Consider the following 13,410-nt stretch of genomic DNA (forward strand, 5'->3'; position numbering starts at 1 on the left):
TATACAAGAAACATACCAGTTAAAGCCAAAATCAGAAAATGTAAACCAATTACAAATGAAACAGAGAAAAGCCTCAATGGAAAAGAAACCAGAAAATATTAAAAACTGGGGCAAATTCAACATTAGTCCAAAGGGAGATCAAATGACAAGGTTTACATTTTAACCTAACTATGTCTGTGACAACCACTTTACAATTCACTCTGTCTGACAGCAAGACTATTCACATCCCTGGTCAGTGGCCAGGGGGAATTCTCTGGAGACTTACTCCACATCGGACCTTGCAAATAGATTTGGGCTTTCACTGTCAGTCATCCATAGCTTTCAGCAACCCAGAAGAGTGTTCAGAATTTAAATTCTACTCCCATTCCCGCCTCTGGATTTGGACTTTATTATTTGCAATCCTTGGGTCACGCAGACCATGTCCAAACTCTTACAATGATATTTTTTTCCTTAAGAGAATGAATATGTGTGTGTATACATAGATACATATATCCATCATGTGGGGGTCCACAACCATATATTAAACATTTTAGGCCTTGTAATTATATAAAGTCTCATGTTCTCTGTTTTGTAATTTTCTGCTCTTTATTCTTATGATCCTTAAAACTATATAAAATATTTTACAACTACTTTTAACCCTAGGTTCACACAAAACCAGTCAGTGGGGTTCCGCTTTGGTCCTCAAAGCTTGCCAACCCCAACTTAACTAACAGCCCTGAGAATTCACAGGTCTTCATTTACCTGGGGACTGCTGGTACCCCCCACGTCTACTTAGATTATTTCTCATGGAGATGACGGTGTCTGTGAGGTTACTCTAAGTAGAGGTGTTGCCCTCACATCTTCATTTCCTTAGACTACTGATGAGGTTCTAGAGAAAGATGAGACTGCCTGCTCCCTGGGAAATCCTACAGAGTCACTACGAGTAGAACTCAGCTCTTTTTTAAAAAAAATAATCATTAGGAAATGTACATAGCTAGACACAAAATGAGTACACTAAATAAGTGCCTTTAACATCACGTAAAAGGCTCATTAGTAAGATCAAAGGCAATTTTAGAAGTTGATGTCATTCTAATGGCTTCTTGTTTTGTTGTGTTTTGAAGCTTAAAGAAACCTTGGATCCAGCTCTAGAGCCCATTCTTTTGAAACAGACTTTTGTTAGTGGTGGCCGATTTCTCATTCGCCTTGGAGACTCAGACATTGATTATGACAAAAACTTCAGGTTCTATATGACGACCAAGATGCCAAATCCCCACTATCTGCCTGAGGTAAGCCGCCATAGTCTGGAATCCAGCCTACCTTCCGCTTTTGTCATGATTTTATGACCATCCTCATGCTGTTGACTCTCCACAGCTAGTTGAGTTTCTAATCCTGCCCACTCCTTCCCTGGATCTCTGTTGGTTCCATGAGGCTTTGCACTTCTCCCAAGGGCTCCCCATCTCCTCCTGGTCCACAAGCTGCTCCTCTTAGAAGCACAAGGCACCCCTCCCTTGTCATCATGCCTCTCCCTCACTCAGCACAAGGGCTTTCTCGGCCCTCTCTCGTGGCAGGGAGGAAGGAATCAGCGAAGTGAGAATCCATCTGCGGAGGTCTGTCAGTCTTTGAGCGTGCCCAGACCTGTAATAGCTAGCCCCCAATAAAGAGGCTGTCAGGTGAAACCACTGACGACTGAGCAAGGTTAGAGAATCACTTTTCCAATATCCAGTGTCTGAATATAGAGTCCCAGAGCAGGGTCATCGGGTCTCCTAGACCATGTGAGAGGAGGTGGATGACCTCTACTTCTTTGCACATGTTCCTGTGTCATGAGAGGATTCAAAAGAACTCCGACTCTTGTGATGCATATCCTAGGCAGTGGCCACCGAACTAAAGTCAGTAAGAATTTCGTTCTACTACTCCATCCATGGCTCCACTCCCACACTCCCTTGGGGCTGCCGCAGCTCCAGACACATCCACATCGACTCTCCAGGGTCTTTTCAAGCCAGGCTGCACAACCAGGGAAAAGCCTATACAGATCAAAACTTTATGTTTACTACTTTCAAAAGTATCCCCATGCACCATTCTAAATAGTGTCACTGTAATTTTAGTTGTTGGATTTCTCACACCTATTAGTCTTTCCTCAACCCCTCCCCTGTCACTGTGTCTCACTGTGGTGGCATGCATGTGACTGTGGTACCAGAAGCTCTGTCCCTGGTATTTCAAATATGAGCAGGGTCCCCCGTGGTGAACCCGTGTCAGTGGAACTGCAGGACTCAGACCGACTGGGAAGGAGGACTGTGCTGTCCACGCTTGAGGGACTAGCGCTGAAACCTTCTGAATGGCAGCAAAGCCTTGTATGCCACAGTGCCGGGGGATGGACCCTTGAGGTCGGAAGGCACTGAAGATGTCACTGGGTACGAACGGTCTCCTCCAGTAGAGCTGACCTGAATGCCATGGATGACATAACTCAGGAAATCAGGAGAGGGGTGCTTCGGGGTTCTGTCCTTTCACCGGACTTATTCCGTCTGTTTACTGAGCAAATAACCCCAGAGGCTGGACTACATAATAAGAAAGTGGCATTGGAAGTGGAAGGAGGCTACCTGACACGCTGCAGTAGCAGACGGCACAGCCTTGCTTGCTGGAAGCCAGGAGGACTTGAAGAACTGGCTGTTGGAAATCAGAGACTGCAGCCTTCAGTGTGGACTATAACCCAATGTAAAGAAATCAAAGTTCCTCACAAGTGGACCCATAAACAGAAGCAGTATAAATGATGTTGGCTTGGTAGCACCAATAACAATGCCATCTTTAAATATAATCAATATATACTTCACATGTCATCCAATTTAATCATTTGACCACATTAAGAAGATTTATATGTACATTCATCACCAATTAATATCAGAACATTTTCTTCGCATACTCACTGCAGGTAGCTCACCGTTTCCCCCCACCCTTCCCTGCCATGCCCTAAGGCAATGATCAATCAATCCAGTTACTGTCTCTACAGACCTACCTATCCATAATTTCATATACAGAAAATTATACCAAAAAAAGCAAGATTCAAACAAAGAAAACAACAACAATGACTACACAAAACATGGAAATACCTCAATCGAAAAGAAAGCAGAAAATATTAAAACCTGAAACACTTCACAATGAGTCAAAAGGGAGATCGAATGATACGGTATTATGTTGTAACCTAACTGCATCTCCCATCGCCAGCTTGACAATGCTTGCTGTCTGACAGCAAAGCTCTTCCTATCTGTCCGCTCTGATCAGAGGGGATCCATCGGGGAGGCTTAATTCATATGCAGGCCCTGCGAGTGGATTCAGGGCTTCCGGTGTCACCCTCAGTACCTGTCTTCACCAGCTGGTGTCAAGTTCAATGAAACTGACACACTTCAATAGGATGGAAGGACAGCATTCAAGGCCAAGATCAGTGTTTCCTTCTCAGTTTCAAGTGGTTTAATTACACAACCACTGCCAGTGTTCCCTGTCCCACATCTCATTGATGTCTTAGGAAAGCAACCAGGTGCTGACTTGCAACCTTCAGGCCCTTGCATACTTATTAACTATGAAAAGGAGCAGTGCACCCACTGAACCTCCCCACTGCCACTAGCTCCCTGGCCCCTGGTTAGATGATTATGCTGTCTTCTGGGTTCTTAAAACTGTCAACCATAAAGTGGAGATAAAGCCTAATTAAAGGATTTACCAAGAAGAGTACTCACCTTTGCTTGAATTTATTCTCTCTTGCCGTTGACTTATTCATGTTAAAGTAATGTCTGCATTTTTTTTAATTGTCTCAATGTTCCATAAAAATATTATTGTGAGACAAAATATGTAAAATGCCACCTACTTATTGTCCATAATAAACCAAACCAAGCTTGCTGCCATCCAGTCAACACGGACTCATAGGCACCCACTGTGGGTTTCCGAGACTGTAACTGTTTACAGGAGTCTTTCCTGGAGATACTGGTGGCTTCAAACTGCCAACCATGCAGATCACAACCCAATGCATAGCTTCTTTTGACTAAGGACCTACTGTGTACAAGGCACTATCATTGACTTTATTGCCTCATTTAGCCTTTTCAACTACCCTATAAGTTGTTACTGTTATATTAATTTTTAAATATCATGAACTGAAGCTCAGAACTGGCAAATGGCTTGGCTTGCCCTATCTCATGCATTTACTGAAGAGGGCAGCTGAAACTGAAACCAAACTGTTGATCCTAAAACACTACTTCTACTTATTCTCAGCTCATGAATCCTTGATAATTTATAAATTATTATTATTTTCATATATTACACCTACAGCTGTCTCCCTTCACCCATGTTTCTGTTGTTCATCCCCTTGGAGAGGCAGTTATACATAGATCATTGTGATTGGTTCCCCCTATCTCCCCTCGCCTTCCCTCTACCCTCATGGTATCACTGCTCTCATTAGTGTACCTGAGGGGTTTATCTGTCCTGGATTCCCTGTGTCGAGAGCTCTTTTCTGTACCAGTGTACATGCTCTGGTCTAGCCAAATTTGTAAGATAGAATTGAGGTCATGGTAGTGGGGGTGGGGGAAACATTAAAGAATTAGAGAAATGTTGTATGTTTTGTTGGTGCTATATTGCACCCTGGCTGGTTCATCCCTTCCTTGTGACCCTCTGGAAGGGGATGTCCAATGGTCTACAGATGGGCTTTGGGTCTTCACTCCACTACCACCCTCCCCTCCCCCCAACTTGTTCAAATCAATATGACTGTTTGTTCTGGGTCTTCTGATGCCTGCTACCTGATCCCATTGACACCTCATGATCACAAAGATTCGTGTGCTTCTTCCATGTGGGCTTTGTTGTTTCCCAGCCAGAGGCAGCTTGTTTACCTTCAAGCCTTTAAGACCACAAATTCTGTATCTTTTGATAGCCAGGCACCTTCCGCTTTCTTCACCACATTTGCTTATATACACCCATTTTGTCTTCAGCAATCGTGTCGGGAAGGTAAGCATCACAGAATGCCAGGTTGTTAGAACAAACTGTTCTTGCATTGAAGAAGCACTTGAGTAGAGACCCAATGGCTGTTTGCTACCTTATATGTGCATAGATCTATGTGCATAGATCTATGTCCCTATCATTATTTATAAGTGTATTTACATATGTATGTTTATACTTAGGCATTTTTATGTGCTTCTCTTCCAGGTGTGCATTAAAGTTACCATCATTAACTTCACTGTGACCAAATCTGGTCTTGAGGATCAATTATTAAGGTAAAAAAGGAGAAGGGGCGAATAATATAAAAAACAATACAAACATGTCAGTGTTAGCGTAAAGCAACCCTGCAGGACAGAGCACAACTGCCCATATGGTTTGCAAGGCTGCAATCTTCAGAAGCAGACTGCCTCATCTTTCTCCCTCAGACCAGCTGCTGGACTCAAACCACCAACCTGATAGAGAACAGCCAGGCTCTTAACCACTGTGGCACCAGTGGGCCTGGTTAAGGATAAGGATTTCCTAACATATTTTTTCTTTTAAAAATATTGAAGAAGAAAATATTCTTAATGTGGAAAAGCACCACGTGTTACTACTCAGCTTTAAAGGATGAGCAGGGTTCAGTTCTCTCCTACTTGCATCACTGCCCAGAGCTGCTGATGTGGCCCCCCATCTTTTCAAACCCCTCCATGATCTGCCCCTAGTGCTCACCCATTGTTTGGGCCAGGTCAGCACCCCTTCCAGTAGTTCCAACCTTGGGTAAGTGAACACACTCGATCATTCTCTTGTTCTTGGAGGATCATTCCTATACACCTGGCGGGGAGAAAAACTTACTACTCTGAAAAAAATTTTTTGCTTCACTTTTCTCTAGATTTTTTTTAGGGTAATAGATGAACCCTTTGGTGGTCCTGGTGGTAGACACTCATCTCTCATGTGGCTCGCTCAGGTTCACTTCCAGAATAATGCACTTCATGTGCAACTACAGACTGTCAGTGGAGGCATACGAATTGTTATGATGCTACACAGGTTTCAGTGGCGCTTATAGACTAAGGTGGACTAGGCAGTAAGGCCCAGCCTGCGGCTCTACTTGTGAGAATCAGCCAGTAAAGTCCTGTGGAGCACAGGGCCACTGCTCAGATGTGATCCCTGGGACTAGGCAATCGTTGGTCCCTTTGTACAAAAGGGTGTCACACATTTGGGCTGACTTCACAGCAGCTAGCAGCAGCATTCAGCTATATGTCTGCCTCAACAACAACAACAAAGCCCTCCTCCCTCCTACTTATAAATGTGAATGAAACCCCATTTCACCCAAGTACGGTTCCAAGTTCTTGTTATTAATATTTGGAATTAGCCCAAATGTCCAGGAAACAGACATTTTAATAATAGCTGGTTGAGAATTAATTGTATGCACATATACATAGATTCTAAAAGAAAATATAGTTTAGACCTCTTATATAGAATGAAGGTTATCCAATTACCAACCCCTGTTATCACTAATGAACTTGTTCTTGTTTCTTTTTGGAATCTATTCTGCCAGCTGCTAGTTTGCTTAACTTCCGCTAAGTTCATTTCTTCCCCACCAAAGGGTATTTCTCAATATTTTATGGACATCCTCTAATGACATGTCTGCACATCTCACATGCCAATTTGTCCCCATAAATAGCTAAGCTTGGTTGTGCTGCTAAACTGTGGGCATGGTAGACTCCCTGGAACAAGAAGGGGCCTGACACCGACAGGAGTGCTGAGTCTCAGTCCAGGCTTGTGGAATCGCCCCAGCTGATGTCATGGAAGGGAAGCTGACGATTCCTGACTGGTGCCAGGATGCAGTTCTGCTTCTAGAGTCTGGCAAGCTCTCCTTGTCCTCTGTACGGCCGAGCTCCTGGCCAGGCAGCAAAGGCCCGGGGTAGCCCATTGCTCACTGGGAAATGTCTCTAGGTTCCTCACAATGTTGGAAAATGAGTTCACCCCTCTGCCTCCTGGGGTCTGCCAAGCAATGTTTCAGCCCCTCTAAAGAGGACAACACCTTTCTACAGCTTCAAGGACTTGCACTGCCTCACCCTGCACACCTCCCCTCTTCCTGTCTGCCTTCCTTCTCTCAGAAACTCAAGTTCATCCTCACAAGTTTGCTTGGCACTCTCTTTTGATTCTAAGTTTATCTAATTTAATTTATAATTCTCTCACGGTGTCTTCTATGCTCACCTTTAGCTTAAACATTCTATAAACCTTTTCTTCGGTAGACGTCTTTAAACAATGGCATCTGAGGTATGCGTATCATAATCTGAGTGTATCATAATTTTTTTAGTTTCTGATTTCAGCATGTGCATAACAAATAAGCACCGGGCTGTCGTATGAGGTGGTGTGGCATAAGGGATAATACTCAGTGCTCTCGAGCCAGCGCAGGTCTCTGGGAGATTTGCTCCCTGCTACTAACCTGAATCATGGTAGTTCTTTGTTTAATGTATTTATTTTGGAATGTCGGCAGTTCTCTGGCCCATCATGCAGGGTGACAGAAGAATGCACTGTGGAGCAGTTCTGTTTTGTACCATGAGTTAGCATGACCCTAAATGAATGCAGCAGTGGGTTGGGTTTGGAGCCAGCAAACCCAGGTTCAACTCAGCTGTAGCCCTTTTAGCCGTGTGACCATGGGAAGTGACCCCCACCCGTGTGGTTTCTCATGTGCAAGCTACGCTAGATGTGGTAACCATGGTGTTCACCTCCTAGGACCATCCAGAGGAGTGAGATAGGTAAACCATATAAAACTCATAGGAAAGCCTAAAGGCCCATGTAAGCGAGGAGTGGACCTGTGGGTAAAATCCCCTTATTTTCAGGTGCATCTCAGAGTTGGTGAGAAACACCCTAAATGAGGGAAAGGAGAAAGCTCTGTGCCAACACGAAAAGTATGTTCCCAATGCCATTTTCAGTTGGAACAACCCAACACTAGAAACTGAATTGAGTGATTAGAACAATCCAGCATTGAGTGGGTTTTCCTAAAATGAGCAGGAGCTATAAGAACCTTGAGAGTGTGCAGGGCTCTGAAATAAAGACAGAGAATGAGAACGGATAGCAAGTTCAGTGATGAGTCACAGGGTGAATCCAACTAAATGGTGGGGGAGGGGCTTGTGCATAGGAGTCCAATAATCTTTACACTCACCTGAATAGTTCTCAGAATAAAAGCACCTAGAGCCGGAAAAGGGGAAAGAGAAGCAACATTAGGAACGGGACAAAACATGATTTAGCTATTCAAACTTTGGTTCTAGTGATGTGGTGCGACTTGAAAAGCCTGATTTGGAGGAACAAAGAAACCAACTCATTGTGAGGATCAACACTGACAAGAACCAGTTGAAAGCTATCGAAGAGAAAATCCTGAAAATGCTCTATACTTCTGAAGGAAACGTCCTAGACAACGAGGAACTTATTGACACCCTCCAGGATTCCAAGGCAAGGAAAAGATCTTTAGTGCTTTCAGAAAGTGGGGGTTTTCAAAGGTGAGAGCTATGACCCTTGACATTTCCCTCAAGGGCTTGTAAAGTACAAATGGCAGCCCCAGGGACACTGACAACCATGTGGTGGCCAGCCGAGCCCATCGCCAACCAAAGGCAGAACCGAGAAACTAGACAACTAATCTTCTTGTCATGTCTGAGTTATAAATAAAGCATTTGGTGTCAACAACTAAGACAAGACATAAGCTGAAGGGAATAAATATAATCATGGTGTATACACACATACCATGTATTATGGGAATATCACCTTCTCCAGGAAGCTGCCCTCATATCCCCAGATGAATTAATCTCTTCCTCCTTAGATCTTCTATAGCACCTTATCTGATTCTCCACTGTAACACATGCTGCTGTCTACTGTCTATGCCTGTCTCCCAGTTATTGAATTAAATAGCTGAGCTCCTCCGCTACATATAAAAGTGTATGTAGTTGTTATTTGTGAATAGTTTATCTTGATAGGGCTCAGAGAACCAAGCCTGGTGTACATAATTGGTGCCCAATCAATATTTGTTGACTGACTGGCTGGCTGACTGAATACCCTATATAGTAAAGACAACCTTTTACATTAAATGCATGTTAAAGGTAAATGTAAATTAAATACAAGGAATTATTTCTTATTGTCTAACCCAGATGTACAAAGTATATACTGTGAACATAATACACACAGTTATTTTCATCTGTTCATGAGAAATAAAAATAATTATTTTAAAATCCCTTTTACTTTACTAGACAAGAATCACATAGGGGTATTTCTGTTGGCTTCCACTGATGTTACAAATGGTTTCCTGCTTTGTGTCCTACAGTGTCTTGAGGTCTTCATGTCGGAACAAGAATAAACTAGTCATCCTAAATCTCACATTCCCTTGTTCTCTTTCTCTGGCCAAAGGGAAGAAAATTGGCCACTTTCCATTTTTTTAGCCTGAACTCTACCTTGTCAGGACTTTGAAAAAAAAGTTATTTTCTAGCTGTTCTTGATCCCGCAGCACACATATCAACTTCCTTTGTCTACTTGTAAGGAAGCTGTACTTGAGTCCAGTATTGAGATTGGAGCCTCCTACTCAACTCTGTCTTTTCTTCCACCCACTCCCCAGTCCTCCTAGCAGACAGCAAGGAGGAGGTGCCTGGGGAATTTCAGCCTCCAGGTTCCCGAGGGCAGCTTCTGCGTTTTCTCTTCACCCTTCTTTTTTTTTTTTTTTTAATTTTAACAATTTATTGGGGCTCATACAATTCTTTTCACAGTTCATACATATACATACATCAATTGTATAAAGCACATCTGTACAGTCTTTGCCCTAATCATTTTTTTCTCTTTTCTTCTTTTACATTTTATTAGGGACTCATACAACTCTTACCACAATCCATACATATACACACATCAATTGTATAAAGCACATCCATACATTCCCTGCCCCAATCATTCTCAAGGCATTTGCTCTCCACTTAAGCCCCTTGCATCAGGTCCTCTTTTTTTCCCCCCTCCCTCCCCATTCCCCCCTCCCTCATATGCCCTTGGTAATTTATACCTCGTTATTTTGTCATATCTTGCCCTATCCGGAGTCTCCCTTCCCCCCTTCTCTGCTGTCCCTCTCCCAGGGAAGACGTCACATGTGGATCCTTGTAATCAGTTCCCCCTTTCCAACCCACTCACCCTCCACTCTCCCAGCATCATCCCTCACACCCTTGGTCCTGAAGGTATCATCCACCCTGGATTCCCTGTACCTCCAACCCTCATATGCACCAGTGCACAGCCTCTGTCCTATCCAGCCCTGCAAGGTAGAATTCGGATCATGGTAGTTGGGGGGAGGAAGCATCCAGGATCTGGGGGAAAGCTGTGTTCTTCATCGATACTACCTCACACCCTAATTAACCCATCTCCTCTCCTAAACCCCTCTATGAGGGGATCTCCATTGGTCAACACTTGGGCCTTGGGTCTCCACTCTGCACTTCCCCCTTCATTTAATATGATATATATGTATATATACATACATACACATACATATATATACATACACACACTTATATCTTTTTTTTTTTTTTGCATGATGCCTTATACCTGGTCCCTTGGGCACCTCGTGATTGCACTGGCCGGTGTGCTTCTTCCATGTGGGCTTATTTGTTTCTGAGCTAGATGGCCGCTTGTTCACCTTCAAGCCTTTAAGACCCCAGACACTATCTCTTTTGATAGCCGGGCACCATCAGCTTTCTTCACCACATTTGCTTATGCACCCATTTGTCTTCAGCGATCCTATCATGGAGGTGTGCAGTCAATGATATGATTTTTTGTTCTTTGATGCCTGGTAACTGATCCCTTTGGGACCACTCGATCACACAGGCTGGTGTGTTCTTCCATGTGGACTTTGTTGCTTCTGAGCTAGATGGCCGCTTGTTTATCTTCAAGCCTTTAAGACCCTAGTCACTATCTCTTTTGATAGCCGGGCACCATCAGCTTTCTTCACCACATTTACTTGTTCACCCACTTTGGCTCCAGCCGTTGTGTTGGGAGAGTGAGCATCATAGAGTTCCAATTTAATAAAATAAGGTATTCATGCATTGAGGGAGTGTTTGAGTAGAGGCCCAAGGTCCTTCCGCCACCTTAATACTTGACCTATAAATATAGACACATAGATCTATTTCCCCATCCTCCTATATATATTTGCATGTACATGTCTTTGTCTAGACCTCCATGAATGCCCTTTGACTCCTAGCTCTTTCCTCCATCTCCCTTGACTTTCCTCCTGCCCTACTACCATGCTTCATCGCCACCTGGGCTAGAGTATACCTCTTCTCTAAGTAACCTTACCCTTGATCATTTCCCACCAGGCCTGCCACTCCCCCTTCTCTACCATTTGGGGTCCCATGTTTTTCCCTTGTCCCTGGGTTTGTTAACACCACTTCCTTACCCCCCCTAACCCCCCCCACCCCAAGTCCCCCCAGAACTGTCGGTCCTGTTGTTTTTCCTCCAGATAGTTCATCTAGCCTGTCCTATTCAGACAGACCTGTGGAGTCACTAACATGCATGAAAACTAGACAGAGGAAAACAAAGCAACAGTATACAACCAGACAATAAAACAACAAAAACAAACCACTGACAAAGAACAGAACAAAACAGTTCACAAGAGAAAAGCTTGTAGTTAGTTCAGGGATCGTTTGCTGGCCCTTAGGAGCGTTTTCCAGTCCATTCTGTTGGGGCACCACGCCCTGGCCCCAAAGTCCACTTTCAGCATTCCCTGGGGACCTTGCCACTCCATTCCCTTGCTGTTCCGCTGCACTCCCCCAGTGATTTGCCTCGGTGTGGTGGGATCAAGTCAGGTGCAATTCCCACACTGTGTCTCCGGTGCTGTCCCCTGTATCGCCCTTAGTCACTGAGGGGCATCATGTCTCCTAGTGGGGCCAGCCATGTTGTTCTCTCTGTGGACTGGCTGCTCTACTCAGGAACATCATCATCACGGCCTGGTGGGCCAGGCTGTGCTCCACTCTCTCCTCCTGCCCCTTCATCTGCTCCCGTGTGCTCTGATCAAATATGTCCATCTCCCAGAGCTGCAGAGTCAATGTCGTCCTTTGGAACAAATTCTTTTCGGGGGAGGGGCAGGAATCCACTTAATTTATGGTGCTGGGGCCAGCCTCCCAGACCTCTCCACCAGTTCCCTCCTCCACGCCGGGATATTGCATTCACACCTTGCGACACTGGGTTGAAGTCTGGTCCCACTTTCCCTGTGGAGATATAAACAATACCCTCCCCTTGGGTGGATTAATGCCCCTTGACCCCACTACCCTTTTCTTCCTTGTATTCATCCTTTTGTTTTCCTTTCCCCACCTCCTCCACCATTGTCTACCATGTACATCCCTGGTTTTGGTCTGGTCTCTTCCATACTACACCGTCTTCACCCCTAAAATGTTTGTATACACTAGCTTTTTTCCCTATGCCACTTTTGCTTTTAAAAAAAATTTTTTTTTTAATTCTTACCTCAGCGGACTCATGTTGTACTTGTCCTTTTGTGCCTGACTTACCTCGCTTAGCATGATTTCCTCCAGTTCTTCCCATGCCGCTATGTGCCTCATAAGTTCATCACTGCTTTTTAGTGATGCGTAGTATTCCATTGTATGTATATACCACAGTTTTTTAATCCAATCGTCAGTTGATGGAAATTTGGGTTGCTTCCAACTCCTTGCAAATGTGAACTGTGCCGCAATGAACATTGGAGCACAGATGTCTGGTCTTGGTTTGTTTCTTGCCTCTTCTGGGTATATGCCCAGTAGGGGGATTGCTGGGTCATATGGTAACTCTATTTCCATCTGTTTTAGGTATCGCCAGATTGATTTCCATAGTGGCTGTACGTACTTACAGTCCCACCAGCAGTGGATGAGAGTTCCTGTCTCCCCACAGCCCCTCCAACACTTGTTGCTTTCTGGTTTTTTGAATTGGGCTACCTTTGAGGGTGTCAGGTGGTACCTCATTGTTGTTTTAATTTGCATTTCTCTTATGGCTAAAGATCGGGAACATTTTCTCATATGTTTGTTGGCCATTCGGATTTCTGCCCCTGTGAAACTTCTGTTTAAGTCCTTTGCCCACCTTTCAAGTGGGCTATTGGTTTTTTTCTTTTTGGAAGCTAGCAGAGTACTGTAGATTTTAGTAATAAGGCCTTTGTCTGATGTGTCATTGCTAAAGATGTTTTCCCAGTCTGTGGACTCTCTTATTACTCTCTGGGTGAATTCTTTAGATGTACACAAGTGTTTTATCTTCAGTATATCCCATTGTCGATTTGTGCCTCCTCTGTGTTTGTGTCCTTCCCTATTTCTGATAGCCTGTGTATTCCCTGCGCCAAAGTTCTCAAGTTGGTCCCAATTCCCTCATTGATGGCCCTAATAGTTTGGGGTTTAACCTCAAGGTCTGTGATCCACCTTGAGTTTATTCTTGTGCATGGAGTGGGATAAGGGTCTTGCTTCATTTTTCTGCATGTTGATATCCATT

At 44.1% G+C, this 13,410-nt stretch overlaps 1 protein-coding gene across 1 annotated transcript in view; it reads left to right on the plus strand.

The window, feature by feature from the left end:
• The window catches only part of DNAH6 (dynein axonemal heavy chain 6), a 256,202-nt gene that overhangs the window by 185,936 nt on the left and 56,856 nt on the right, over positions 1-13,410 (plus strand). The window contains exons 56-58 of the mRNA XM_075562653.1: positions 1,101-1,265; positions 5,155-5,222; positions 8,202-8,382. Coding sequence (XP_075418768.1) covers positions 1,101-1,265; positions 5,155-5,222; positions 8,202-8,382 — 414 coding nt within the window. The remainder of the gene's footprint in view (positions 1-1,100; positions 1,266-5,154; positions 5,223-8,201; positions 8,383-13,410) is intronic.

The sequence above is a fragment of the Tenrec ecaudatus genome, chromosome 11 (assembly GCF_050624435.1).
Source record: "Tenrec ecaudatus isolate mTenEca1 chromosome 11, mTenEca1.hap1, whole genome shotgun sequence".
In the NCBI taxonomy this organism is placed as follows: domain Eukaryota; kingdom Metazoa; phylum Chordata; class Mammalia; order Afrosoricida; family Tenrecidae; genus Tenrec; species Tenrec ecaudatus.